We start from the raw sequence: 27604 nt of genomic DNA on the forward strand, positions 1-27604 counted from the left end.
CACAGACATCAAGCGAGTAGGAAGCTATATCGCTCCATTCTGAGAACGGAAGTCCCGATACATACATCATGTGACATCGTCTCCCTTAGCTGCAGATACCACCACGTTCGCTCGGGAACAAGGCACCGTCGCTTGTCAACAGGGGTTTGGCTGCCAGGTTTCTACCCTGGCTTAATCTGCCCTCCCGGTTTGGGCTCGGTGGCGACGCTCAGACCCCGAGGAACGATTAAACCTTGTCACCGGGCCCGTCTCGACTGTCGCCACGTAGACCCTTGAGGTAGCCTCAAACTCGTCAGTATCCTAGTATCACACCTGTCTATCTCTCGGGTGGATCGTACTGAATGCAAATGGAGATTTTCGCCCAAACCCCAGGAATTGAGGTTCTATAATACTTCGTTGTAAAGGTGTGATCAGACAGTAGCATCGCTCAGACCTTCACTGCCCAACAATTCATATTCACATGCTTTGCTGGAATTTTGGAAAGGAAAGCCTTGCCCTTAGCGTACTTATCACACACAATCCCGAGCTCACAGATATACCCAATACTGCCGTGTATGCATAGCTGGCCCACTGCCGTCTGCTAGATGTTCGTTGTGATGTATGCTGTACTACGAGGAGTGCAACGGGGCACCTGACATCGTCGATATGTCATGCATACAACGCCGATGTACCTCCCGAGTATAGGGCTCTAGACCATCTGTCCTGCAGAGTGACGTTATAATCGAATCCGAGTCCAAGAATCGACCCCCAGCACTCCCATCATACGGCTGCGGCACGTGCTCTGCCTGACCTACAGAGGTAGTTGAAAATTGAATATCGTAAAAAGGCAACCAAAGTAGCGTAAGAACTCGTCAGACAAAACAGTCCAGGTTAGAATCTCTGGCCCTCCGGTAAAAGTTGCAGTATGTCCCGACTCAAAGAATGCTGTAACCCTTCCACCATACACCCCAGACCAATGGCCCTAATGCCCCCAATACAGCCGCACCGACTGGGATCTCCAAGATACTCCACACCCACAGAGTCCCGATGGAAGGCGCTCGTTTCATAATAGCGTAGTACGGCTCTTCGTTAGTCATAGCCATCAGTTTAGCCCCGAGGTAGATAGCAAGCGGAAGAAAGAGCAAGGTCCGCCACGAGGGCGGAAAAAGAAGCTTTCGAAGAAATGAAATCGACAGTTTATTCCGATTGAAAGGGATGAGCGATACGAATTCAGAGCTCTGGGTACTGCCGAAAGACATGATATGCCCATGTGCCAGATGGATAGCAAATGTCAGGAATGGAAAAGCTACGAATAGGGATTCGTGAATTATCTTTTCCAAGACGATGGTTTCTGCGTACTGATGAGCCGCGAGATAGGCCAACGTCATGTGTAACGTCGTCAGGGGCACGGAGAGCAAGACTGTGTCGATGACGGGCGGGAGTGGCACGTCATGTTCACCCTGGCCTTTCTCAGACCCAGTATTTCCATCAGATGGCGAACCCGTGACGGATCTGTTGTTTCGCTGTTGTTCGCCTGGGAGCTCGGATGCGTCGAAGTTGGAAATTTCGCCGGAGGTCGGGTCGATGCTCACGAATCGGGTCCCCATCCCAGGGCTCGACCTGCCTGTCTCGGTCGAATTATTTTCTTGACCGAGGCCCAGAAGCTCATTCTGCCGCTCAGATATCAATTCAACGAGCGTCTTTTCTTTCGGATTCTTTGTGGAGTTTCGGGATGGATGGGCCAGTGGAATGGAGGATGGATCAAAAGTCGAGTCGGATTCGCTCTTGGAGGAGGCGGCGACGGCCCGTCGTTGCTTTCGATTTCTAGGAGCTTCCATATTGATAGAGGATCAAAAGGAATTGGGCGAATGGGCAGTTGGAGGTCTGTTGGGTTGTGTATATGTTTGAAGGGTTGTTGATGGAAAAGATCACCTGTCAAGTCGGATGTTTATGATCGCCGTCGGATATAAGCGGGGTTAAGGCTATTTATGGACACATATTGTCATACTACTCCCTTCACCTAAGATCATTTCTTAACATCGGCATCAGTCTCAACTAAGATAATAAGCCAAAATTTACATGTTACAAGGCATTATTCCCTCAATGTTAAGTTCGCACATAAACACATATTACCTCACGTCAACTATGTACAATGTTTCTGCAACAGACTCCGAAGCGAACAATCCTCAAGCGTTTCCTCGGGCTCAAAGATCAGATAGCATCCGAAAGATGGGAGAATCTAATGTAACGTTAATATCTCATCACCATATTTTCTTATGCACCACCAGGGTGACTTTGTGTTCAACCGGATTGGTAGAGAGCCGGACCGGCAACCACATGGGGATTGATCATTGAGAGGTTGGACGGTGTCAAGGGGTTTGAATCGGTGACTGCGATAGACACAGTACCATTGATGGCAGGGTCACCAGCATATGTCTCAACATCTGGCTGGATTGTCGTTCCACGCTTATCATTAGTCATACTCAGCGAAGAATATGTCACATTCAACTGTGTTATCCATGCGGCGTACCTCGCATTGCCCGCCGTCGTTGAGGTAATGTAGCTGTTTTTTGGGTCCGACTGACTGGCCTGGGGCATCCCAATGCAGCAAACCCCTCGCCCTGGCCATGAAAGAGGCCGTGTGTGATTGTGCGTAATCGCAGGTTCAAAGTGTCATACCACTCCCTAGGGTCTCATTCAGCGCAGAAGGTCCGTTGAGACTTGTCGGGTTTGGTTGATTTTCGGTGTACAAGGCTGGGGAGTTTTGCCACACTAATCTAGTCTGATCCGCGGGATATGAGCTGATGTAAGGTGCTAGTAATGTCCAAGCCCAAGACTGAGGAACTCCAACTTCAAACGACAACGACATTGGAAAGAGCCCTCGAACTGGCGGAATTTCATTTGCTACCGAGCTTCCGTGGTAATTGACTAGAGAAGAAGCGAGCGTCGCTGTTTCACGTGAATTGAGATGGCCCGGAAATCCATAAACGCCAGACTCTCCAAAGCGAGTCAGCTACTGGCAAAAGTCCACAAAGTACAGATCTAGTTCGATATATTCCTAGTAAAGAGTAAAGGGCCTGGTATCACAGTTAGCATATGTGGTCCTTCAGTCCACAGGTATTCTATAAACATACCAATGACTCATAATCAAAGTCACTCTTCTCATTGTATACTGGCCTCTCTCCGCCAGTTCCAACGCCACCAGCTGGGATGTAGGGGCCCGGCTGAGGGTTGTGGAGCTTCCCATCACTTGGGTAAGTAGTAGCCGTGGACGGGATCCCCAGGGGAGGAACACCAGTACCAATTGAAGACGCACTTAAAGCTCCGGTGACTGTTGGGGTACCCCTAAACGGAGTATGAGTCAACGAAGTTGGGTGGCTAACTGCAGGTGCAAGAGATATAGCTCGAGCAGCTTTTTCCAGGGGAGTTGCCAATGTCGCTGACAGCCAGCTCAGGCAGCCGAGCACGACAAAGCGATTACAAGGCATTGCTAACGTTTGAAGCACGAAACTAGGCTTTATCCACAAGGTCGGGTATCCTGTGGTTCAAAAAGCCGCTGGTCGACATCTCGGGCTGTAGTATCGAGAGAGCTGCAATATATAGGAGAGTCAAGCATATGGTATTCATTGCGAAAGTGTCCACGTCTGATGCAATCGATGTATTATTATGTCCAGTATCTCTTCTGCTTATTCAAAATTGTGATCCTGGCTGTGAGAACAGCGCCATCCCTTCCCGGTAGCTCCTGTATGTGTAATATATGCGGCATATCCATGTCACCATCATTCAATCAGAAACTGACGGGTGCTAGACATTGTAAAAGTGCTAGTAGCTCGCCTTCGATCACCGTAACCATTGCGGTTGGGAAAGCATGTTCTTCGGCACTTGAAATCCGCTCAGTAGACTATGATAGACAGGGATGATAAGTCATGTGGATACTAATCATGGTAAGACACCTCCACAATCAGAGCGGATTTGTAAGGTGGAGTTTCTCAATTTTAATATCAGTAAGGCTATCAACACATTATCCATACATAGCAGAGAAACAGGTATCGGTGGAGAGCATACTGTATCTGATGGAGCAGATCTTTTCAGAAAAGAGAGCCATTAAACCGCCATCTATCACTCGTGTTGTGTACCGGCCAGTGTATTATTCAGAGTGAACGGAAGCCAGCATGCAGCCCTACAGCCGCAGAGCTGAAATGCGTACAGCATGAGAAAAATGTGGGACCCATCGGTTTGTTGATAACCTGTTTCGTTGGAGGAAGTAAGGGCGATGACGTTAAGCACACTCATCAGGATCTGGAATTCTTTGATAATAGAGTCCGATGAACTCATTCATCAAGAAGATGGTCTGCCAAAGTGGTGTGATATTTTCCGGCTCGGAATTATGAGCTCCTCAATACAATCTAGTAAGCTGGCAGACCACGTCCCATTCAGGCTACCGCCATCTCGTGACAAAAGAGCCCTAAGCTTCGAGTAAAGTGCAGGGTACTGCTAGTATTCACTGACAACTTTAAATTGCAGGTAAGCGTTACTACAAGTGGGTGTCAAAAGTAGCCTCCTAACGTTGGTCAGATATGGTAGGCTATGAATGCTTCATACAGTGCTCGTCACTAAGCATTAAACAATTTGTCTACTAAGGATTGCCATTATACTCATCTGCGTAGAGGGATATCTAATAGGTATCAGCCCTAGCTAGTTACAAGATGTACTACATATTGCTTTGCAACTTCTATCCGTCCATAGATCCTAAGTTACAGTGTCGAAAGTACTATGCATCTAGTTCCCAGACTTTTTCTAGCCTAATAGCTATTGAAGGTAAGCCCTAATGCGGTCACTTTTGCACCACACGTAAGGATAGTGTGCACATCAACTGGATTGAGTTAGCAGCTGCGAATAAAAGCATTGCAATAGCATGCACTAATCAATTGATTAAAGAGGAATATAATGCGAGTCAGGACCGAGGATTACCCCGCACGACGTTTACGAGTGGGGGAAATTGACGATATAGAACCTTATCAATCAACCCACCAGATAATGAATTTTCTCCTCTCTTCACTTCACCCTTTGTACATCTGAGAGGATTCGAGATCCATTGATATTCTAAATCACTTTGGTCCTTCACCATTGCAAACATCCCCAAACCCCCACCCCTCATATCCAAAATGTCTCACCTTCAACCCTCAACCCTATTCTCCGTCAAAGGCCTAGTCGTAGTCCTAACAGGAGGGGGAAGTGGTAAGTACAATTGTTTGCCCTCGTAGCTGCTTCTTGCCCCAATTCCCAGCCCCCAAGTGATAATTCCATCGCAACACAGCAGAAATTGCCAACCCGCCCGCATAGTCCCTACCTAAAAAGCAAAGAAGCCGAACAAACACTCAAAGCTAACAAACCCTTCCCCAAACCACAGGCCTAGGGCGCATGATGGCACATACCCTCGACGCCAACAATGCATCCAAGATCTTCATAATTGGCCGCCGAATCAAAGCCCTGCAAGAGACCATCGCCCAGACCCCTAACGCCAACACCGCCATAATCCCAATCCAAGCCGACATCTCCTCCAAAGAATCCCTAGAAGCAGCCTACAAAGCCATCGCCGCCCAAACTGACCACGTCGATCTCCTCCTCGCCAATAGCGGCATCCTCGGCCCCAACGCCAGTCCGCCACCCCCAAACACCGACGGGTCTCTCCCTACCCTCACCCAGGTCCGGGACCGCCTCTGGTCCGTCCCCATGGAGGACTTCACGAAGGTCCTCGACGTCAATGTCACCGGCGCGTATTACACGGTGCTGGCTGTCTTGCCGCTGTTAGAGGCTGCGAATAAGCAGCGGCCGGTGGCTGTTAAGAATCAGGTCTCGGCGCCCACGGCGCAGGTTATTATTACTACTTCCATTGCTGGGTTTAATCGAAAGGTGCCTGTTAGTGCAGCCTATAATCTGTCGAAGGCGGCGGCCAAGCATTTGGTGAAGATGCTTTCGACGACGTTGGCATTTTATGATATTCGGGTTAATGGGATTGCGCCGGGGATTTATTTGTCGGAGATGTCGGCGCAGAACTTTGAGGAGGGGGATAAGGGGGTTTCGGATGGGACGTTTCGGAGGGAGATGATTCCTCTCACCAGGGCTGGTGGGGAGGAGGATATTGCTGGGCTGCTTCTTTATATGGCTAGTGCTGCTGGGGGTTATTTGAACGGGAATATCACTATTTCTGATGGTGGGCGGTTGGGTAATGTCCAGGCGACGTACTAAGGAGTGTGGACGTCCCCAGACCATCTTCTTGTGGGTAAACTAAGTTGTATATACTTGGCATTATGACTGAATGAATCTATTTTCAATTATTTACTACATGAACGGACACGATTTTCCGATGCATCCGGTACGTGAGAGCAGTTGTGTACAGGAAATGATAGGGCTGCAACTTCGATAAACCAACGCTGGAGTAAATAGCAAACCAACCAATTTGTCAGAAATTCAACGGATACTCCGGTATTAGATAGTGGCTGTGAGTCGCTGGACTAGGTAATCCCCAGCAACAATACCCGGGTATTTCGCTTTCTTGATATCATCTCCGTAGGTTCCAGGGATAGCTTCGATGAGCTTGTTGTTGTTAGGGTTGCAAAAATATGCAATGCTGTACCGATCTGGATACATATCTGACTCGTTCGTCTCGCCAATAGGGGCTGGTGGCTCCACGACCCGATGGCGTGTACTCTTGATCATATCATTCGACCATCGCGCCAGCAGGTCACCCGCATTGACAACCACTGTATCTGCGATAGGAGTCACATCGACAAAGCTACCTATAGGACTACGCACTTGGAGTCCACCGCGACCATCTTGGAAGAGAAGCGTGATAGAGCCATAGTCGCTATGCTCACCCGCACGAACCTGCGCCGGGTTCTTTTTGAAAACTTCCTTCGACACAGCTGGATAGTGAAGCAAGCGAAGATTATTGTCCCCTTCATCTACGTAAGAATCGAAATAATGCTCCGGTAAGTTCATCCCAAGGGCAATGGCCCGCATTACTTCCATGTGGAGGGATTTGCATCTGTTGAAGAATGATGTCATGACTTCCCTGAAATCCTTTCCTTCATCGTCGATCTGGTCCGGCCAGCGGTTCGGAAGATCATCCACATTGTCGCGACCGATCTCCATGGTTTCCTTGAGATCTGAGGTAGCTAGGAGAGTTTCAGGTGCCGATGGATCGTCCACGGTGCTCAGCTTCTCTTGTCCCGTCTTCACGTAACCACGGTTCGCCTGTGGGGTAGTCCAGCACACGCTGTCTTTCTGATCTTGGGGTCTCGCAAAGAAGCGTGCAGATGAGCCAAATACTCGGGAGATGACGGAAGGGGGGATACCGTGCTCCTTGAGATAAAGGAAGCCGGATGTTTTGAATGCTTCTACGACGGACACGGCGACGGCATGCTTGTCAGCGGGGGTTCCGCTGAGAAAGGGAGCGAAGTCAATGATCTACAGTCATAAGTAAAGGCCCAACACACAGCAAAGACGAGCGATCAAAGAATTGAATCATAGAAAAAAAAACCACCGTGTTGGGATTCAACATTCAACTCTTGTACTCACTGGAATGACAATATCATCTTTCTCAACCGCGGTGGTCGCAGGATGACACGCCTGCTGCGGCAGATTGCCGTCCATTTTGAATAGAGCGGCACAGAGTTGTATTATCTGGAAGCGTAAAATTTGAGTGAAAGAGAATCGTTTAGTAGGATGGTCAGGAAGGTTTTAAAAGGCGAACAAGAGCAGTGGCGTGAGAGAAGTGGAAAGGCCTGGTGAAGTCACCACGGAACCAGAAGAGCGAAAGACCGAAAGAGAATATCATCTCTTTAAGCAAGTAGAAGTCCCTCCTCGTGACCAGCAGGTGGCATGGAAGCGGGGAAGATAAATTCAATACAACTATGGAAATGGTACCTTAATCTTCTATGTATCTAATCTTATCTTGACTGACAGAGGAACTAGATAACCGATAATCAATTAATTCTAGGGCATCAATCAGACCATGATAACGGACTTCAACTCATGATAACGACTTGGCTTCCATCGATTCATTGACCTCGGAGTTGATGTTCACTAAACTTGAACATACATTGAATCCAGCACTTGTAACCCCACCTCATCATATCTCCTCCTCTCAACTCAGCTTCCCCTCTTCTTCATTGCAACCTCAATCCATGTCTCTACAACCCTAACCTCATATCCCACCTCCCAAACGCATCACTTAACTATAGTCTCCAGAAGTATCGAGTAACAATGTCGCCTCTCATTGTTGATATCCATACCCATGTCTATCCTCCGGCGTATATGGAGATGCTCCGCGCTCGCAAGAGCGTCCCTTACGTCCACGATCCGGCTAACAATGCAGATCCCCGTCTGATCATCCTATCTTCAGATGATGACCCTTCAATTCCCCTCGATGAGCGCGGTCGCCCAGTTGACTCATCCTACTGGAATATCGACATGAAGCTGGCCTTCATGCGTCACCATGGAATAACCTGCAGCGTGATCTCTCTCGCCAACCCCTGGTTAGACTTTCTCGAGCCCGAAGAAGCGCAGAAATGGGCAGAGCGCGTCAATGATGACCTAGAAGGCACCTGTGCACGCGTGAACCAAGCCGCAGACCCGGAGAAAACCCTTGCGCTTCACGAGAAGGAAACGCTATTTGCTTTCGGTGCACTTCCACTAAGTGCCCCCAGCGCGGATATTGTCGTGAATGAGATTAAGCGACTTAAAACTTTGCCGCATCTCCGAGGTGTCATTATGGGTACTTCCGGGCTAGGAAAAGGACTGGATGATAACCAGCTAGATCCTGTCTGGGGGGCACTGCAGGATACCGAGTCTCTTCTCTTTTTACATCCACACTACGGACTACCCGATGAAGCCTTCGGTGGCTCAGACGCGATGAATCGCTACGGCCATGTTCTTCCGTTGGCGTTAGGGTTTCCCCTAGAAACGACAATTGCGGTGACGCGGATGCTTTTGGCTGGTGTTTTTGATCGGTTTCCGCGATTGAGAATTTTGTTAGCTCATTCTGGAGGCACGCTTCCCTTCCTTGCGGGGCGCATTGAGAGCTGTATCCATCATGAGCGCAAGTTCATTGCCAACGGTGGTGATGTACCTGGCCCCCAACGGAGCGTTTGGGACGTGTTGAAGACCAATATCTATCTTGATGCTGTGGTATATGGCACTGCCGGTTTACAGGCGGCAATGACGGCATCTGGAACAGATCGTCTGCTTTTTGGTATGGCATTTCTTGAGATGGTGTTAGAATGATATGACTTGCTCACTGAATACTAGGAACGGATCACCCATTCTTCCCTCCTTTGGATGGTAAAGAAGAGAAATGGCCTAGCGTGACGACCAACTACAAGGCTATCCACTCTACGTTTGATAAGGATGGCGATGCAGCTGCGGCCGTCCTAGGCGGAAATGCAGCCCGTATTTTAGATCTGAAGTGATCTTCCGATCAGAGCACGGTTGGAGGAAACTTACAGATGAACATATCTATAGACAGTTATAACCATCAAGAACAATAGTATAAACCTTCTCTGTGACCAGAACCTTCTTCTGATAAGACAACAGTATACTGTGATAAAACTACTTTCAACGATTTGAAGGGTTGCAGTTCACCAATATGTCCCAACCCAGTAGTCTCCAAACTTCTTGCATGAACCAATCCGGGACCGATTGGTCCGGAATTGGCGGACACGTTTGTAGACCGTCAAGATCTCCACCTGTCTGTGTGGGCTGATGGAATGATTGTCCCCAAATCGACTCTCTGCCAAAAACCGCCTGGAGAAGGGTGCTTTGCAGTCTCTCCTTGAGCTTTGCCTCAAATGACACACTTCTGCGACTGTCCCTAGATTCCGAGGGAGACAAAGATACAAGCCGGGTTGTTACTGCCAGTGTTCTCTCCAATAGCCAAACTAGGTATTTGGCCTCAATATTTGCGGCATAAAATGTCTTGTCGTTGAGGTCGACCTCCGTCAAACCTCTAGGAAGCGGGAGCTTCGTAGAGTCTGTACAAAGTTCAGGACGCAGTTGAAGATCCTGAAAGACGAACAGACACAGCAACTTCCCGACCCGGCTTATCAAAAGGAATAGAAATCCTTCTAAAAGATTTTGATGTTCTGAACTTGCAGGGTCAAGAGCAGACGCCATCGTGCTCAGTAGCTGGGTAATCTGCACGGAAACCTCATCATCGGTTTTCACAATAGTATCTGACGGTTGAACATCTTTGGCTTGCCGGTGGCTCATCGCTTGTTTCTTCTTGGCTGACGGTGTTGAATGTGCCTGCTCTGATTTAACCTTGCATCGCTGCTCCAAAGAATTCATCGTTGACTCATAAAGATGAATTACATGGTATATGACGTGGTTGACGTATCGTGTTCCATTTTCTGCTCCGGAGAGAGCTTTGATTGCCCGTAAAAGAAGTTTAAAAGCGCCTCCCACACCACGAATCACTTCAACAATACCGGGTTTCTCGACCCCTACTGAGCCCCCCTTTTTCGCAACACTAGAAACCATTCTATTCTCATAACCTGCTTTCGAAATTTCATCCGCAGCTGTCGTGCATAAATTAACCGCAGCCTGAACAACCGCCGACCCAGTACCCCGTTTCTGAAGCGCCTTCTGAAGCGTATAAAACTGCCTCATAAACGACCCAGTAGCTAAAACACCAAACCAGTCAGCACAGCACCTAGCATATTAACTCAATCACAAACTCACACTCCTCCACATAGTCAACAGACCCAAGCTCATCACCTACACGCAAAGCATGACCATTACCATTACCTAAATGGCCGACCTGAGTCTTCGCTCGTTTCCGTGTCATTGCAGCCTTCTTCCCAACAGTTGCCTTCCGTTTCGATGAAATTAACACTGATTCATCCCCAAACGTAGCATCCCGGGCCTGTATCTTCGCATTAAGCGCTTCATTGCGCCTCTCGAGGTCATAGATGCGATCTAATAGTTTACTCTGCTCGGCTTCAGACTTTTCGTACGCTTGCTGCCAGAAGGAGACACTGTCGAAGAATTTATCCTTGTCTTGGGTATATGTTTTGTCTGCGTCTTTGGTGGCTTTGATATTCTGGCGGATTTGGAGAATATACTCTGCGTTATTGGTGTGAGCGAGTGGGTAGGGGCTGGGGTCTGGTATGGAATTTTGGGGATACCTTTTATATCCAGGTCCGCTGGTTTTTGCTTGACGATTGCTAGTGCGAGGGCTAGTTGTGCTGGGAAGGGGGTGGTGTCGGCGTCCATCTCTGCTTTTTTTTGGTGTTATGTCGTGGGCATGGTTGGATGGGTCTTTTGGTATTGGGAGTATAGATGGGGTAAGAGTTAGCAGACACGTGCTTTTAGTTTACGTATGATTGATTGAAGATTGGTCTATGTAAAGTGATATATGTTTTATTCTCTGGAAATACCAAAGAAAATAAATACTGGGAACATGAAAGACTTGCGATACTGTCATATCGATAGATATAGTACTGGGAACTATTATAGCTACGAGCTTTATAAACAGTGTACAACAAACTCGCAGACATAAGAAATGAACCCAAATAAAACAAAATTCAAGGTCCCTGATCATCGAAGAGAGGCGATAAATATTATAAATATTCTCAAATTTCACAGACCTCTCAAGCTTGTAGTTCGGTAAATTTAGTTCATTTTGATATAAATTCATTCCGAGTCCCGCCACCGCCCTCCGCCAATAAATACCAACATTTCCCCCAAGCTACTACTTCACACCATTCAATTTCAACCTCTCACCTAAACTCGAACCCGCCAACGCACTAGGGTCCCCAAGTACACTTGCGTACAAAGCGCAAGCCATACAATTTCCTCCCTACCATCAATTCTCGGATCGCTACCTAGCTTCCACCTACACATTGCAAGCAGCGACGCCTAACCTACAACCCCCCACAAGATGGCCACAAACGACGACCTCAAGGCGCACGCTGCCTCTAGTCAAGACTTCTACGCCCTACTAGACATCACGCCAGCAGCCTCCGAGTCCGAGATTCGCCGCGCATACAGAAAGACCGCACTCAAATACCATCCGGATAAAATCGCGAACCCGACGCCCGCTGACATCGACAAATTCCATACATTACAGATTGCCTATGATGTCCTCTCTGATCCGTCCGTACGGCAGTTGTACGATAATGCACGGGAGGCGCGGCAACGGAAGCAGCGCGAGCGGGAGATGATGGATTCGGCGAAGAGGAAGATGAGGGAGGATTTGGAGGCTAGGGAGCGCGCTGGTGCTGCGGCGATGGGGGGTGCGTCGCGTGGGGTGAAGCGGATGTGGGCGAGTGGGACGGGTGATGATGATGCGGAGGAAAAGTTACAGAAGGAGATTGAGCGGATTGCAGAGGATGGGAGGCGGCGGCGGCGGGAGGCGGAGGAGCGGTTGAAAAGGGAGGCGGAGGAGGAGGAGAAGCTTGTGCAGCGGGAGGAGGAGGAGGCGCGGAAGGCTGCTGATAGGAGTAGTCAGCGGGTTGATCGGTCACAGGAAGGGGGGGCGAATGTGCCGGAACTTGAGCGGGCTGTTAAGGTGCGCTGGGTTCGTGAAGGTTGGGGGTTGCCGTTGGATAAGGATCGTTTAACGGCTTTGTTTGCCCCATTTGGCAAGATTGAGAGTGTTGTTGTGCTTAAGGATAAGCGACAGCGTATCGGGGAGAAGCGCGAGAAAAAGACTGTCGCAACGGGCGTCGTGGTCTTTACTTCTATTGTGGGCGCACATGCTGCCGTTCTAGACAGTGAGAAAAAGATACTCCAGGCTGCTGGACAACCGGATAACGAGTGGAGCTACATTGACTCGGTATGCTGGGCATCTGGTAAGCAGCCTGATCTAGGGACGGGGCCTGACAATCGTCCTGCTTCTCCCAGTGCAGGGACCGGTGCAGCACCAGAATCAACGAAGCCAGCTGCCCCTCCCAAGCCCACATTCAACTTCCCCGGGATCAAGTCGGCGGGATATAATAGGACCGAGAAGAAATCTGGGAAAGCACCTTCTTTTGGCTCATTTGCTTCTGCTGCGGCCGCAGCTGGCTCGGCTAAGTCTACACCTAACTCATCGGCTAATGACACTAGCACCCCCAGTCTGGAAGAAGTGACATTAATGCGGCTGAAGACCGCACAGCGAGAAAAGGAGCGCAAGGCTCTTGAGGAACAGCTTCGGAGAGAAGATGAAGCTGCAGATGCGGCGGAGGCCGCGGCTGCTGAAGCCAATGCTTAACTTTGCTGCTCTTCTTTTACGTTGATTCCCTTTTGCCCTCCTACATCCGCACATGCTGGACACGGAGATCACAAGTTCTTCGTCCATCCTACGGTCAAGTTTCAGTGGGACAAATTTACTGGCGTTGTTGTGGGAGATTTGTATAAATAGACCTGTTTCTACAAGAGATACCCTTAATTTATGGATCAATGTTTGTTCAGATTGCCGTTCTATAATACATGGTCGTTACTACACATATGCTACATGATATAAGAGCCTGCTACTCTTTCTGTCGGAGCGACTCTTCCTCCTCTAATTGCTCCAGGAGCTCTCGTGCGCGATGGCCATCTTCGGCTTCGCGACTACGGGCGTTATTTTTTACGCCTCCGTTTAGGATGAAGTCTCTCGTCCAGGACGGTACAAATGCCCTCAGCTTGACCTCCCCAGGCTCCCGAGGGTCCGACAGACCTTCTTCCGCCGCAGTCCAGGATACTTTGAACTCCTGTTCCGGATTATACTGGGTGCCTTCGCCAGTAAGAGTGATATCGGTCATCATCTCCAACCGACACAATGCAAGGCCAATGTTACCAACTCCACCGAGGAATTTGCCTGTACTCCGCGACCTACGCGTGCTGATCTTGCTGATATTCATCCCACTCGGTGGTAAAGGCAACTCCACAGTAGGATCATACACGGGCTCATTACCGGATGCCAAAGCACTCTGATCTCCGGTATACAACTGCACAGGAAGGATCCGCTTCCGCACAACACCTGTATGGTGGGTACGAATCGTAAGCTCTTGACCAACATAACAGCCCTTGCGAAAGTCAATCCCCTTCATCATATCCATGTTGCACTCCAATGGGAGAGCCGATTCACGGATAATCTCAGACTGCCCTTCGGCAATACCGTGCAACATTCGACGCACGGTATAAGCTCCAAGGCTCGCCTCCGAGCCCGCAATCTGAGTTTCATCAGGAATATGGGCCCGAAGATCTTCCGCACCCGGAGTGATGAGTCGGGAGCCGAACCCAGGAGCCCTGGTATCGATGCACCCGGCGATCAGGGATGATAGGGAGAAAGGAGAGGAGGTTGGGGATTCCAGATTGTATGCGGCCCAGCGGGGCTGTTCGTGGTCTTTCCATGACGCCCACACCGTACGTTCTCCATCTTCGAGGGCACGTAGTTTAAGCTTCGCGCGAAGCTTGTGTTTCTTAAGATGCTTCATGAGACTGGTCACTTCATTCTTATCCACCTCAATAAGCCATGCGGGTTCGTCGGGCGACGCAAGCTCTGCTTGCGGGAGAGGATAGAGAAAAGCATCGTTCAGAATTCGACCTTGAGAGTTAAGGAAGGCGGTATAGGATCCGGTTCGACGAGTTGCGCGATTCGGATCATTCGATATTAGCATATTCTGGGTAATAAGGCCCTGAAGAAACGTAGTACTATCTACTCCGGTGATGGAGATCAGACCTCGGTTCGTAAGGCGAGCATAACCGGCCTCCGGCGGGGAAGCCGGAGTGGCATCGTTCTTCTGCTGTGACCCTAAACGGACGGTTGTTGAGAAAAGCCGGCTATGATTCGAGCAGCTAGCACATATCGTGCGTGAAAATGTGCTAGGGCGCATCATATCCACTAACTGCTGTAAGGAAGCGTCTGGAGAAAGTTTACAAATCAAAGAAAGCTCCGTGGATGATGATATCAATCAGCCAGCGGGCGGTGACAGGCAGCAGAAAATTATCAAAAACTCCACTTAGTTCGACTGCTTAATACTCTTCTTGTCTATAGTTCCCTATACTAAGAATTTAAACAAGAACAATCCCAAGAAGGAACTAAGAATATACGCAGTCCATTATATTGTACCGTCCAACGCGCCATAATATCTGCTCAAACCCAGAGCTACACTCAATCATATAAGCATAATGCCCTTATAAACAGCCAGCTCATTCACTTGTTTCCCTTGGCAACCCCTTGCAAGAATCCAAGCAAGAAAGCCTTGTTATCCGGTAAAGCCACGTTATTCGCAGGCAAGCTTCCATTGTCTTCCACTACGGGAGACCCTCTACTTGGTCCAGTTCCGGTGGGAAGATTAAGAGGTGAGAGTGGACTGACCACAGATGATGTGGTTGCTGGCTTCGGTCCCGATGTGCGGATGTTGAGCTCTCCTGTAGGCGGATGCCTAGGCGATACTGGCTGTTTGTTGAAAAGGGAGAGAAGTGCTTCTTTCTGAGCAGCAGTTTGACTTGGTCGACGATCAGGATTGCTTGCATCTTGTCCCGTGCTCGGGACCGGAGAATCATCTTGCTGGGATGAGTCATGGGAATCTTTGGCCCGCACGGGAAGGATATGGTCTAAATTTTGAGAACGGCGGAGGATTTGGGGCTGGAAAGGCTTCGAGGGTTCGGAGCTCTTCACCTTGCTCTCCGCGCGACTTCGGGAGGATGTCCGCGAAGATGATGCCACCGCTGGATTAGGCGACTGCTCTCTCTTAGCGGATTGAGGCCTGGCCAAGATTGTGATAGGTGACGAGAGACCCTGGGGCCGTCTATCTCTGTTGGCCTTTCGATTTTGCATGTTCTGGTTCCTCTTACCAGGTGGCCTTGTAGGTGCCTCAGACTGTGGTAGATTCACAGGCCCAGACACTACGTTTTGGTTCAATGAACTGCCCTTCGGAGCCGCATTTGCGTAAGTAAGTGCCTGTTGAGTATGATTTACATCACGGGGCCGCTGTAAAATCTCCTTTCTAGTCGGGGAGTTTGCGTGGCCCGCCAATTCGGCTGGCGCTGAGCCAGAAGCAACCGGAGACCCTCTTAGGAGGCTTAACAATTGATCCTGATGCTGTGATGATTTACGCCCATTCATGGGGACCTGTTCAGGCTGTGGTGCCAAGGATGCGTGGGTGGTCTTGGGCGTTTTTGCGGATTCATCTTTGAAAACGCTTAACAGCGCCAATGAATGGCTTGTGAGTCTCGGAGGCGGTAGCTTACTGGCAGGCGGTATACTCGCTCCTTGGATTTGGGAAGGCTGAGCCGGCTGGGAGAATGGATCTCCTGTTCGCTGGTAAGGAGCCGTATGTGCTTGGTTTGGTGGTGCAGTATGCAAGCCTGAAGGCAACCGTCCGTCATTGTAGGGCTGCGCAGAGACGTGCCGAGGGTAAGCATCGATACCACGATACCCAGCTGAAGGACCACGTTGATTCATATTTGGGGATTCTTGCGCCAATGTCTGCTGGGGGGTACGACGGTCTACGGCATGGTTGTTTAGAGGTGGCATATGAGGTACTGCGATAGGCTGCTGCCGTGGCGAAAACTGTGGGTGGTAACCGGCCCGTGGGCCTTGACCTTGCAGAGGAAAGCCTGGAAACAAAGTTGAAGCGGGATACGGTGGATGCTGACGAGGCACTGCTCCAGTAAAAGCGTGCGGTGGGGATGTTTGCTCATTGCTCGCAATCTGTGGACCAGCTTCGCGAGATAATCCACTTCTCAAGAGCTCCAAGAGAGCGTTAGATTTGGAGGCGTTAGTACTGGAAACTGGTAATGCCTCGGCAGATGGACCTGGGCTTTGCGTAGGTATAGCACCGCTGATATTCAAGAGACGCTTAAGGTGAGCAGAGGCATCTTGAGAAGATGCGACCTCGGGTAGTTCGCTAGAAGTGGCCAACCCTAGAGGCTGGCTGGGCGCCGGAAGGCCTTCATCCATCGACATCTCCCCCTCGTTCTGTAGAACATGGGTGGCACCTGTTTGCATCTTCGCATCCAGCCTCTTTTGCTGGGCGATCCATTTCTTGAGCGGATGCATGAATGGTGCAACCATGTAAAATTTATTCGCGTTTGCGACCGCAAAGCCCTGGTCCTGTTGTTTACTCTTCTTCAATGTTGGCAGCTCCGATAGGTTGTACCATTCAATCTTGCTAATTTCTTTTCTGGTGCGAGGCTCAAAGTGAGCATCGCGGGGTACCCCACGAAAAACATATAGCCGCATGTGTTGTTCTCTCATGGTGATTTCAATAAACTTGACATCCTTTTCGTCCTTGACGAGTCCAGCTTCGTGAATATCATAGCCAGTCTCCTCATAAACCTCACGGATAGCGCAGTCGAGGTCCTTCTCATCTTTGTTAATTTTGCCTCGTGGAAAACTCCAATTCGCGCCCTTCTTCCAGCCTTTGACCAAAACTACCTCGTCCATGTCTTGGTTGAGCATTATGGCCCCGCGCACGGGAACACGTGTCTTGTATGCCAGAAACTCGGAAAATGCTGTAATGTGGTGGTAATGTGACCATTGTGACATGAGCGGACAGTGCTGGAAGATGCGCAGGGCAAATGCTTTCAGGGAGAGCGAAGGAAGCGCCGGATCCAGCGGCCGGATGAAATCTTCGTAGAACCATTGTGCCTCCTCAACCTGGAAACATATTCGTTCAACAGATTCAAGTTCTTCACGAGGCAAGTTTATAATAAAGCGGACACACAGGTCATCCAGCCCTGTTAGAGATCAGCTGCGTCAGCATCGCCGTGAGTAATGGGGGAGGAAGCCATTCAAGATAGGGAATAACTCGGTCGAAAGGCTTACAATCTTCTAGCTGCATCTTTTTTTCTGTCATATTGTGCGATGTGCCTTAGCATTTCAACACAGCCTAGTTGGGGAGAGACGAAAAGGTCCCTGGAGCCTGGGACGCGCGGAGAGAGAGGTCGGCTTGGAGGGGACAGCACAGCGATGATGCAGCTTCCAAGGGTGCTTGGCAAAGCGCCAACCCTGAAGCGTACGGTGGCTGCAGAGGAGATACGGAGGCAATGAATACAAACCAATGGTTTGTCAATCGACTAGTCAAATGAGGGGAAAACCAGGGAATAAGAAAGGTGGTTGAAATAAATATTGAGTTGTACTCAACAACCGAAGAGTACGAGGAAGAGCACCTGAGAGCTTGCCCGAATTTCCATCTATGTGCATGTGGCGCTGTTGCCCAATGGCAGCCCACTGTGGCACGTCCGGTCGCCACAGATGTGGCGGTGTGGCTGGTGGTCTGATTGTCGGAAATCATGAATTACACAATGTAATGGACTAGACTTGGTGGAACTTGGAAAACTGCGGGATGACGTCCTCACACGGCCCATGGCCCATGGGAGAAACAGATAATGATAAAAAGGCTCAACAACATCTGTGTCTTCGCTGGAGCTTAAATGGTCGCTTCAAGCCTCCCTGGCTGAAAATATTCCTACGCTTGAGTTTTCTCCGATCATTTCTCTATAACTCTCCCTTGTGATCGCAATATAAGACCCTTGCCGAGGACTTACTATACTTATCGTCCTGGCCGGAAATACACCATTTCACGCGAGGTCTTCTGTCGCAACCCTACAATACTATCGGAAGCCTGTTTGTTTTTGTATCTAAATTATTTTAATTTTCTCGTTATTTCTTCTCAAACTTGATCGCAAAGCTATGTCAGGTCCGCTCGTGTCTCTGGTCGGCAAGAGGATTCTAGCAGAATCGGCGAGAAACCATTTCGGGCAAGAGGTGAGTGATCCACTGTATCTCTGGGTTTTTAACATATTTCTCTCATTCTACCAGTCTGTCTATTGGCTAAACAAGTATATCGGACGTAGGATCCGTATTTTGAAGAAGTTCCAGCCTCACGGTTGCACCGCGCATTCGGCAAAAAGACTCAAAAGCGACGCAAGGCGATTCCTCCGGGCCTGTCCGAAAATGATCGCAAAGTCCTTACGCAAGTGAAGCGTAGGGCATACCGACTAGACTTGTGTCTGTTTAGCCTGTGTGGCGTCCGGTTTGGTTGGGGCAGTGTGATCGGCCTGGTTCCATTGTAAGTAATTTACCATCCTGTGTCATCCAACAGCGCTAACTTCCGTGATATCTCAGTGCCGGTGACACTGCCGATATGGCACTTGCGATGATGGTGGTCAACACCTGTGATAAAATTGACGGCGGGCTCCCGACACGCCTCAGAATGATGATGCTGATCAACGTGATCATTGATTTCGCCATTGGCCTTGTGCCCTTCGTGGGGGATATTGCAGACGCCATGTACAAATGTAACACAAGAAATGCCGTTATACTGGAAAAGCATTTGAGGGAAAAAGGAGCCAAGGCGCTTTCGAAGCAACGGCGACGCCAAGAGACTGATCCAGATCCAAGTCTACCAGATGAATTTGACAAGTATGATCAGACATTGGTTAATGGCCCGTCTAGGCGTGAAAGCCACAAGCATCGCAGCAACACCAACCAAACCAGGAATGATCCAGTGGTTCATTCAGACAACCGGAAGCACACCAGATGGTTCGGCGGGTCTTCCCATCAGAGACATGACGATGTCGAAGCTGGAATTGTCGGCAACTCCCAGACCCGTAGATGATAAACGATACTGTGAAAATATATGGGCCGGCTTTTGTTTTGCGAATTTTTATTAAGGCGTTGGTGGTCAACAGATACCTCGGGTGATTTTTATGACTCTTCTTTGTGCTCTAATACTGAATTGAAGCGTTGCAATATCCAATTACGAGGTCGTACTCGGTCGTGACCGAGTGCATGCGTAGCAAAATTGAGATGCTCCAGCCTCATTCATCAAAGGAGCACCGCAAAAAGCACAGTGCGACACATCGGATGGCATTTGGGAAACGTCGAGTTTGTTCGCAGTCCTCGTCACATTCAACATGACACCGGGATATTTCTCGCCCTGCGTCAAGACGTACCGCATCATTAGGTCGTCGATAGATAGATTTTTGGTTAGAGTATTTTCGGAAAGGGGTTCATCTGGTACGATGAGGCTGGTGAGCTCTGGAAAGAAACGAGCATAATCCCTTAGCTCTGCCGTGAATATGTCCCGCAAGGGGAAGTTGAACTCCAGACCAAACGGTGACATTCCATCGGAGACCTGCCAGATTACTGAAGAGCCGCGCCCTTTTGCAACATTAGCAAGAGTTTTCGCAGCAAGTCTACTATCCGAGTCTCCCCATATGACTGTCTGACAATCCATTTTCTTTGCAAAGGCCACAATGAGTCGGTTCATCAAGGTATAATCAACATCAGCCTTCGAAGTGGATGTTGCGATACACGAGCGAAATGCATCGAGACGCTCTGCATTCGACAAGGTGATGTCATCCACAAATCCGTTGCCAGCAAACTGAGACATCGTCTCCTTGAAATCAGGTACGAGATCGAAGATACTGTGAAAGGGAACCCGGGTAAAGGAGCACAAAGGAAAAGATTTTTGAGCCAACCCGAAAGCCTCGTCGTCCGGAGGGTTTGAGGGCGAGATAGTTGACGGCTCGATGACGAGTACATGTAAGCTAAAGCCCGGAGTACCATGTGTTTTCGCGCGCTGAGTTTCAAGTTGATCATGCAATATGTGCAACAATACCGACGAGGAGAGACCGTAGGAAAAGGGAAAGAGCAGCTTGCACGGGGTGACTTTCGATAAGCCTCTATTCAAGCGAAACTTCTCCATGCGCTTGAAGACCTTGTACGACACGAATCTAATATAACAGTCCCTACACGCAGAAGGGTTAGTATTCACAGCAACCCCACTTGTACAGTAAAATCCAAGGATAGCAGGAACATACTTGCAGAGACGCCGCCGCCTCAATGTCAAACTGGCTTCTGCATCGCGGCAATCTACACAAGGATCTAGTAGTTCTTTCCCGGGCATCTTCAATTTGCTTGGGTGCGAATGTTGCGTTCTGATAGTATACGAAGGCGAAAAAATAAAAAAGTAAAAAAAAGAAAAAAAGAGGCAGAAATTAAATTTACTAAATTTAATCGCTCGGCGGTAAAAAGCATGGGCTTAGATAATACTCCCATCGGCGGGACGTCAACACGCGGCTTCTCCATCTTGAAAGCCAAGGTAGCCACGAATCCCTACCGCCTTAACCCGGGTTTTGCGAACAAAGTGCCGGCTTGTTATTTATTATCTAGGATCTCCCTCTCGCTCTCTCTTTCTTTCCCGCCCATAATAGCTTCCTTGCCCTTTCCTCTCATGATTCCGTGGTTGTAAATCACCCATTTGCTTTCGGCATCTCCGGAGCGCGCTTAGTACTACTACCTGGTCAGCTCCTTTTCAGCGCCCAGGATGAAAGGCTGGCTGCAGACCTTAGGCTTAGCTGCCTTGTTGGCAGGCCGTACACTGGCAAATGAAGTGGAATTGGTGCGTACAACATCAGGATCCTAATTTCGAACTACATGTTTTTAATTGTCGGCTGTTTCTTTTTAGACACAGGATGAAGCTCACAGGCAGCGATGTTCGGGGATGTACAGTCGCAAGTCTTGGGGTGGAGATGTTGACCCTTTCATATTGACTAAATTCGTTCGTGATGGCGACGCTGGTGATAGTGACCCGCTCGTCAGCTTGGTGATCTTTGAGTGGAACGACGAAGCTCTAATTGGAAGAGCTGTGTCGAACGATGCCGATGTATGTTTTCCTTGGCCACCCCTACTGGTACCTGTTAGCTAATATTATCTTAGGAGAAGGAAACGATTTGCGACGAAGCTAGTGTCAAAGCTGATCTGTGCAAGGAGGAAGACATAGGTTCCTTTATCCTTGCCGCGAACGCCAGCGAGTCTCAGTTCCCTATTATCTCCAAGGCGATACATCTAAATAGTCCCGCTGCGATAAACTATCCAGTGAAAAAGACCGGATTTTATTGTGTTAGCACATATGGATACTCAGGGCGGGACTACAAAGCAGTCGTCGAGTTTAGGAATGCGTATGGTGAACTCCCAGCCGCGCAGATCGCCAAGCTCCCGTTCTACGGCGGCTTGACTATAGTCTACGCGCTTATTGGGGTGTATGTTTATGGCAGCCCTCTGCAATCTTTTGAAGATTTTGCTCACTTGACATAGGTTCTGGGCTTTCTTATATGTACAAAACCGTCACGACATCTGTAAGCGACTTCATCTACCCGCCTAGACCATGGCTGACCCACGACAGTGCCTGTACAAAATTATATCACCGCTATATTGGTCTTCTTGATTGTAGAACAATTGATGACCTGGGGCTTTTACGGTATGTCAAACGTGCTGTACAGTCGAGGTGTTGGATCTAACAACACACAGACTTTCAAAACCGACACGGCCTGAATATTGGCGCCAAGGTGCTAATGGTCATTGTCGCCGTTCTTAACGCGGGCCGGAATGCTTTCTCATTTTTCCTCCTCCTTATTGTGTGTATGGGATATGGCGTGGTCAAGCCTTCCCTTGGTCGAACCATGGTCTATGTCCGTGTCCTTGCAATCACCCACTTCGTTTTTGCCGTTATCTATTCGGTTGCAAGTCTGTCTATAACCCCAGACAGCGCTGGTCCGCTCGTTCTTCTTATCGTGTTGCCACTTGCTGGAACCTTAACAGCGTTTTACGTGTGGACCCTGAACTCATTGAACGCAACCATGAAAGACTTGATCGACAGGAAGCAGAAGGTGAAAGCACTGATGTACAAGAAGCTGTGGTGGTGTATCTTGGGTAGCATCATCGTTATATTTGGTTTCTTTTTCATCAACTCGATTGCGTTTGCTGGCCGCAGCGAAGCAAGCTTTGTCCCAGAGCACTGGAAAACCCGGTGGTTTGTGTTGGACGGCTGGCTCAATCTGGTGTATCTGTTTGACATCGGCTTTGTGGCCTACTTGTGGCGCCCTACTGCAAACAACCGCCGGTTTGCTATGAGTGACGAGGTAAGCAATTATTCCGACAGAATTAAAGCAAAAAGGAAACCCTGATGATAGGTGTTAACATGAGCCACAGATTGCTCAAGACGATGATGGGTTTGAAATCCGGTCTTTCAACAGTGGACTGGATGAGGAAGATGCGCTTGATGGCATTCAAGGAAACTCTGCCCATGAACAACGCCGTGACCTGTCACCTGTGCCCCCCAAACCCGTCCCGGCCGCGCCGCACCAACGGGAATCTCTTGATGGAGAAACTATCTTTGCCGTCGGCGAGGATGGAGACAAATGGTCAGATGACGAGGATGATTTGTCCCGGGAATCGGGTGAGAGGAAACGACTTACGGGCAAGGACGTTTAGGACATTTGATTCATAAAAGCTGAGGGCCTTCCTTCGAACTGTAGGCGACGATGATTTGTGACTGCAGGACACGCGTCACCTTGTACTGATATCATTGAGGATGAGAGATACCTTTATTGTCAACTATTTAAACGAATCAACGCATTGGGTTTTATTGATCCTTCGCAGGCATTTGATGGCGTTTGGCTCGTTGGTTCGAGCTTATATCTTTCTTTTGACGTCAACTAAATATAACGAAAGGAGAAGTATAAGACGCTGATGACTTTGCTGCACGATAGCTTGGTATCATGGAAATTGTGACTGGAAATTGTGACTGGAAATTGTGATGTCGTTTATTCTGGTGTATTCTATGAGACATGTGTACATGCGATTATAAAAGGGGTTCAACTTCAAAGTAGTGCCTGTCCGATAGCATATCATTATATAGCTTTCAGTCAGTTAAAATACTAACAAGCGGATGTTACTTTCGCAGCCCAGACGAATTGACAATCATAGGGACTCATTCCATACGCGGTTTTGTCAAAAGTGGGAGATATCAGCATATGACCAAACGCCATATTACTCAGGGCTGTAATGGCCATCCAGGTAAGATCGATAGGCAAACACAAGATCTTATTAATTCAGTCTACATTCAAGATGTATAAAGCAGCAGAACACTGCTCTCAATACAGAAGGTACCGATAGGCACTCCAAGTCAACGGGCATGGTTTAATCATACGCGATACATTTTAGCGAAATCCTTGTCCATCTTTCACAGACTGTTTTGGAACATGGACGGAGACATTCCACTATCGATCATGAGAGTGGTCCCATTGGCATAGCTCGCAGCTGGGCTACACAAGAAGACAACAGGATCGGCAATCTCTTCAGGCAACGCAGCTCTTTTCAGAGAAGTAAGATTCTCAATCACTGGTTCTAATTGATGCTTTCGCTTCAAACTCGCTTCCACATTGCCGTTTCAGTATAAGCGGGGGCAACATTATTGACACGGATGTGGTTTTTCACGTTATCAATAGCTATACATTAAGAATTTGGTCAGTAATGACATCTCAAGAGTACTCTCGAATGGCTTGCTCACAAGCTGTCTTGACAATGCCAATTACAGCATACTTAGACGCTACATAAGAAAACATCCCAGGCGCAACCATCGTGCCATTGATAGAACGAAGCACAACAATAGAGTCCCGACCACAACTACGCCAGGTACCGTGACGAGGGCTCTGGTGCATGCGGGGCTTCTGGTTAGCCATTGCGGCCTCGACAGCCCGCAAGACCAACATCGTACCTTTAGCATTAATCGCCATCGTCTGGTCATATACGTGAATTTTGAGATGCTCAATTGTCGCCCTTCAAAGGCTGGCGATCTAGAATCATTGCCAAGGCTAGTCCACAACCCAAGGCTTTCCTGTTTCTACTGACTCATCCCTGCTGAGTGTACACTGTAATCTATCCTTCCATAGTCTCTCGCTGCAACTTCACCAATGTTGTCCACGGTGGTCTCGTCGGAAACGTCTACATGGACAGCCGTAGCGCGAAAGGAAGGATGCTTTGCCCAATTCTTGTCCTCTTAAGCCACGGATTCAGCGCCGCTATAGCTTATATCGGCACCAATGAGGCCCTCTACACCGGCCTGGGCGAGGGCAAAGGCCCTCTCCTTCCAGATTACTGAGACAGCCTATTGTAAATGATCTTAGAGGGCTGCTGTCGGCCTGAAGGTTTCTAATGCACGGTACGTACCCCCGTGACAAGAGCAATGCCTCCATCCAGAGTAAAGGCCACTTGAATAATGCTGAGTGTGCAAATGGCTCAAAGAATAAACGCAAATGAGCGGATAATGGGAGCTTTGTAGTCTAGTACTTATGAAGAGTAGAAGGATAAAAAGAAAAAGGGTCAGGGGAATGGGGTGTCTACCTCGCAGTACCTACTGCCCCCCTACCTTTATAGACGTTCACTCCGGTTGTATCTCTTGTACATACAAGACTAGATCAAATCCTGGTTATACACAATAACGGTCGTACGTTGGATTCGCACATGGGGGCCAACCAACTCTCCTTCATCTGCTTGCGCTAATTGGTTGGCCCGTTTGTCGCTTGCACCCCATCCCCTCTAGACTTTACCTACAAGTGGTAATGCAGTCTATACTTGACTCACTATAAAGCAGAGGTCTCTCCCTGGTTAGGTGTTCCATAGGTGTCATGTCTCATGAGAACTATTCTGCCTATCCCCCTCTACATCCGTACATTCCTTCGCAAGATCATGATATCCAACCATAAGGTCAGACCGAAGCACATTAGTACTATTATATCTCTGTCTACAGGTTTCTGGACGATAGTGTAAGGGACTTGACTAGGTAACTATCCTAAGGCCCAAGGGATAATTGGGTACGTATGTACTTACACTGAAGTTAGGTTGTTGGATGCGCATTTATAGCAACCCTAAGACATTTAGGAAGGTAAACTTATATTCTTTATGTATTATTAATCTTAGATATTAACGTGGACGGGATAATAGGCGAATATACGCCGTGCCAATCTCCCTAGCTCAGTAAGAATCACAGGGACGACAAGGATAAACCTCACAGTCCTTTGACCTAGAGAAGAGAACTATTTGCCGATAGATTGTTTAAGATGAAGGCTATTGAAGTTTCAAGCTCTCCTGTGTTCGGTATATACTATAGATCAGTATATTCTGACATACTTTCCGATTGGACTCTCTCAGCCTTATAGTTTACGCAATGACGCTCTATGAGTTCCACTAAAACACCATTTCGCAGCACTCCGAAGAGGTATAGGGTTCTCTTTTTCCCTCTCTCTTCAGCCACTCAGACCATGTGTTATTAGCTCATTTCCGTCAATTCATGTTTCAGGGTCGTCACGGCTATACCAACCGCTTCATGGGAACTCACGATGCCCTTGCAATGCGGCCAAGACCGCAAGGCGTTGATAGCTCGTAGCCGAATACTGTGATTCGGACATCTAGACGACACCACAAAGAGGCCGGGTATGATCCCATAATCCAGGGTGATGGAGGACCGCTCTGGATATTTGGTCAAAGGCTTCCGTGGCTTCCAGAAGGACCAGATAGTCAGACGTGGAGTTCTTTGGCTCTAAAACATCAAAAGGGCAGGTTTTCTGCGCCAGCAGCTGATCAAGGTACTGTAATCGAACTAGCTCCGCTGCGCACAGCTCCCTCCGGCTGAGTCAGCAGTAGGATCGTCCATAGAAGTGTTCAAATTGGTACGCGAAATGGCGGAAATGGGACAGGAGCATACGTTGCTTCAAAAGACATGGATAATGTTCGTCCCCGCTCGGTCCGGACTTTGCTATGGCCCAGTATTTAGCGCGTAGTGGGCTGCTAAAGCGCATGAGATTATCTAAGTGCGACAATGTCTGTTCAAGGATTTGAATCACTCTAACACTGTTGATTTTGAATACTTCATCTTCTGGTCTATTTATACTGCACAAGCCTGGCTGATCGGACCTGAAATTCGATAGCTGGATATCCAGGTGAACGAATGCTGTGACCAGGCTCTCTTCCATGAGTTCTTCCAGTCGTCGCTGGATCTCCAGTTCTTTTAATATACGCAGGCCACTCTGTAAATGCATGAATGCGGTATCACGCCGCCCACATAGCATATCAGCTATGACAAACAGCAAACAGCAAAGCACGATCACCTGATGCAACTCGGGGTCCTGGGATGTATGCCGTTTACTTAGTAGTGCGAATGACCGTGTCGACTGCTCAAGTGCGTACTGAAGACGAGCATGCTGTTTAGCCCTTCTTGAGTCCTGCTGAATGGCGCTGAGCGCAATGACGGCGTGATACACCGCACGCTGCTCCTCCACGGTCATCACCCAGTTAGGACGTGTTCCTAAATCCGTCAAGCGGGAGATGATATTAACATGCACCCGGTGCAGATCGTACCCGTCGCAGGTCCGACCAGTGGTTGAGCAGTTTTTGCACAGATCAGGGTGCTCATCGCATTTGATGTAACGAGTTCTGGATTTATGGTAAGTCCTGTCGAATGCCGAGTTACTCATACGCGGTGCTTACCGGCAGGTCAAACATCACGTCCTTGACCTCCTTTCCGCTGGCTCGAGAACGTCTATTAATTGGCATTTCTCGTGTATCAGCCGTCACTCGCCCAAAACTGGGGATCTACGGCAGACTGGGATTCCCATGGTTCAGGAATGCTCAACATTGAATAGAGTGAGAGGGGAGGAAGGGGAAGATTAATCAGAAACGAGATCGCCCGTGGGGTCCGAAGACTATATAGGTCTCAGAGGCTAGGGCTGCGCCGTAGGAGATATATATTCCAACTTTCATAACCCATCACTAGTTAGATAACGATGGAAGCTGTCTGTGTCA

At 48.8% G+C, this 27604-nt stretch overlaps 15 protein-coding genes across 15 annotated transcripts; 5 read left to right on the forward strand and 10 right to left on the reverse strand.

Moving 5' to 3' along the window:
* Positions 1-237: 237 nt before the first annotated feature.
* On the reverse strand, positions 238-2015 carry BDW43DRAFT_45062 (uncharacterized protein). Its single transcript, XM_032050076.1, has one exon. The coding sequence runs from the start codon at positions 1815-1817 to the stop codon at positions 915-917; it is 903 nt and encodes a 300-aa protein (XP_031901681.1). The 5' UTR covers positions 1818-2015; the 3' UTR covers positions 238-914.
* Positions 2016-2239: 224 nt separating this feature from the next.
* BDW43DRAFT_45089 (uncharacterized protein) lies at positions 2240-2799 on the reverse strand. The gene has a single exon (XM_032050078.1). The coding sequence runs from the start codon at positions 2575-2577 to the stop codon at positions 2281-2283; it is 297 nt and encodes a 98-aa protein (XP_031901682.1). The 5' UTR covers positions 2578-2799; the 3' UTR covers positions 2240-2280.
* On the reverse strand, positions 2756-3744 carry BDW43DRAFT_45073 (uncharacterized protein). Its single transcript, XM_032050077.1, has 2 exons — positions 3114-3744; positions 2756-3056 (listed from the first exon to the last, which is right to left on the reverse strand). The coding sequence occupies exons 1-2, from the start codon at positions 3465-3467 to the stop codon at positions 2934-2936; spliced, it is 477 nt and encodes a 158-aa protein (XP_031901683.1). The 5' UTR covers positions 3468-3744; the 3' UTR covers positions 2756-2933.
* A 1276-nt stretch (positions 3745-5020) lies between these two features.
* BDW43DRAFT_318560 (SDR family NAD(P)-dependent oxidoreductase) lies at positions 5021-6228 on the forward strand (the record flags this gene model as incomplete). The annotated part of the gene is made up of 2 exons (XM_032048723.1): positions 5021-5217; positions 5390-6228. The coding sequence occupies exons 1-2, from the start codon at positions 5145-5147 to the stop codon at positions 6226-6228; spliced, it is 912 nt and encodes a 303-aa protein (XP_031901684.1). The 5' UTR covers positions 5021-5144.
* A 33-nt stretch (positions 6229-6261) lies between these two features.
* Positions 6262-7832, reverse strand: BDW43DRAFT_271624 (isopenicillin N synthase family dioxygenase). The gene is made up of 2 exons (XM_032041452.1): positions 7561-7832; positions 6262-7449 (listed from the first exon to the last, which is right to left on the reverse strand). Exons 1-2 carry the CDS (start codon positions 7633-7635, stop codon positions 6469-6471), a joined length of 1056 nt encoding a protein of 351 aa, XP_031901685.1. The 5' UTR covers positions 7636-7832; the 3' UTR covers positions 6262-6468.
* Positions 7833-7961: 129 nt separating this feature from the next.
* Positions 7962-9549, forward strand: BDW43DRAFT_271626 (amidohydrolase family protein). Its single transcript, XM_032041453.1, has 2 exons — positions 7962-9235; positions 9292-9549. Exons 1-2 carry the CDS (start codon positions 8248-8250, stop codon positions 9450-9452), a joined length of 1149 nt encoding a protein of 382 aa, XP_031901686.1. The 5' UTR covers positions 7962-8247; the 3' UTR covers positions 9453-9549.
* Positions 9550-9597: 48 nt separating this feature from the next.
* Positions 9598-11256, reverse strand: BDW43DRAFT_309688 (uncharacterized protein; the record flags this gene model as incomplete). The annotated part of the gene is made up of 3 exons (XM_032046752.1): positions 9598-10664; positions 10723-11106; positions 11169-11256. The coding sequence occupies 3 exons, from the start codon at positions 11254-11256 to the stop codon at positions 9598-9600; spliced, it is 1539 nt and encodes a 512-aa protein (XP_031901687.1).
* A 463-nt stretch (positions 11257-11719) lies between these two features.
* Positions 11720-13366, forward strand: BDW43DRAFT_318567 (putative cell cycle control protein (Cwf23)). The gene has a single exon (XM_032048724.1). It carries the CDS (start codon positions 11924-11926, stop codon positions 13235-13237), a length of 1314 nt encoding a protein of 437 aa, XP_031901688.1. The 5' UTR covers positions 11720-11923; the 3' UTR covers positions 13238-13366.
* Positions 13367-13414: 48 nt separating this feature from the next.
* On the reverse strand, positions 13415-14939 carry BDW43DRAFT_271629 (YgfZ/GcvT domain-containing protein). Its single transcript, XM_032041454.1, has one exon. The coding sequence runs from the start codon at positions 14844-14846 to the stop codon at positions 13497-13499; it is 1350 nt and encodes a 449-aa protein (XP_031901689.1). The 5' UTR covers positions 14847-14939; the 3' UTR covers positions 13415-13496.
* A 59-nt stretch (positions 14940-14998) lies between these two features.
* BDW43DRAFT_271630 (decapping enzyme complex catalytic subunit DCP2) lies at positions 14999-18112 on the reverse strand. The gene is made up of 2 exons (XM_032041455.1): positions 17783-18112; positions 14999-17694 (listed from the first exon to the last, which is right to left on the reverse strand). Exons 1-2 carry the CDS (start codon positions 17811-17813, stop codon positions 15164-15166), a joined length of 2562 nt encoding a protein of 853 aa, XP_031901690.1. The 5' UTR covers positions 17814-18112; the 3' UTR covers positions 14999-15163.
* Positions 18113-18450: 338 nt separating this feature from the next.
* On the forward strand, positions 18451-19648 carry BDW43DRAFT_45114 (DUF4112 domain-containing protein). The gene is made up of 3 exons (XM_032050079.1): positions 18451-18724; positions 18814-19028; positions 19085-19648. The coding sequence occupies exons 1-3, from the start codon at positions 18650-18652 to the stop codon at positions 19575-19577; spliced, it is 783 nt and encodes a 260-aa protein (XP_031901691.1). The 5' UTR covers positions 18451-18649; the 3' UTR covers positions 19578-19648.
* Positions 19649-19718: 70 nt separating this feature from the next.
* BDW43DRAFT_309693 (uncharacterized protein) lies at positions 19719-20870 on the reverse strand (the record flags this gene model as incomplete). The annotated part of the gene is made up of 2 exons (XM_032046753.1): positions 19719-20712; positions 20785-20870. 2 exons carry the CDS (start codon positions 20868-20870, stop codon positions 19719-19721), a joined length of 1080 nt encoding a protein of 359 aa, XP_031901692.1.
* Positions 20871-21023: 153 nt separating this feature from the next.
* BDW43DRAFT_271637 (putative integral membrane protein (Ptm1)) lies at positions 21024-23566 on the forward strand. The gene is made up of 7 exons (XM_032041456.1): positions 21024-21365; positions 21432-21629; positions 21683-22005; positions 22061-22101; positions 22149-22223; positions 22274-22884; positions 22955-23566. Exons 1-7 carry the CDS (start codon positions 21291-21293, stop codon positions 23234-23236), a joined length of 1605 nt encoding a protein of 534 aa, XP_031901693.1. The 5' UTR covers positions 21024-21290; the 3' UTR covers positions 23237-23566.
* Positions 23567-23850: 284 nt separating this feature from the next.
* Positions 23851-25433, reverse strand: BDW43DRAFT_318569 (SDR family NAD(P)-dependent oxidoreductase; the record flags this gene model as incomplete). Its single annotated transcript, XM_032048725.1, has 6 exons — positions 23851-24178; positions 24315-24583; positions 24652-24802; positions 24845-24911; positions 24974-25014; positions 25388-25433. 6 exons carry the CDS (start codon positions 25431-25433, stop codon positions 23988-23990), a joined length of 765 nt encoding a protein of 254 aa, XP_031901694.1. The 3' UTR covers positions 23851-23987.
* Positions 25434-26211: 778 nt separating this feature from the next.
* BDW43DRAFT_309696 (uncharacterized protein) lies at positions 26212-27355 on the reverse strand (the record flags this gene model as incomplete). Its single annotated transcript, XM_032046754.1, has 3 exons — positions 26212-26425; positions 26477-27235; positions 27279-27355. The coding sequence occupies 3 exons, from the start codon at positions 27353-27355 to the stop codon at positions 26212-26214; spliced, it is 1050 nt and encodes a 349-aa protein (XP_031901695.1).
* Between the last annotated feature and the right edge of the window lie 249 nt (positions 27356-27604).

The sequence above is a fragment of the Aspergillus alliaceus genome (genome assembly GCF_009176365.1).
Source record: "Aspergillus alliaceus strain CBS 536.65 unplaced genomic scaffold BDW43scaffold_14, whole genome shotgun sequence".
NCBI lineage: Eukaryota > Fungi > Ascomycota > Eurotiomycetes > Eurotiales > Aspergillaceae > Aspergillus > Aspergillus alliaceus.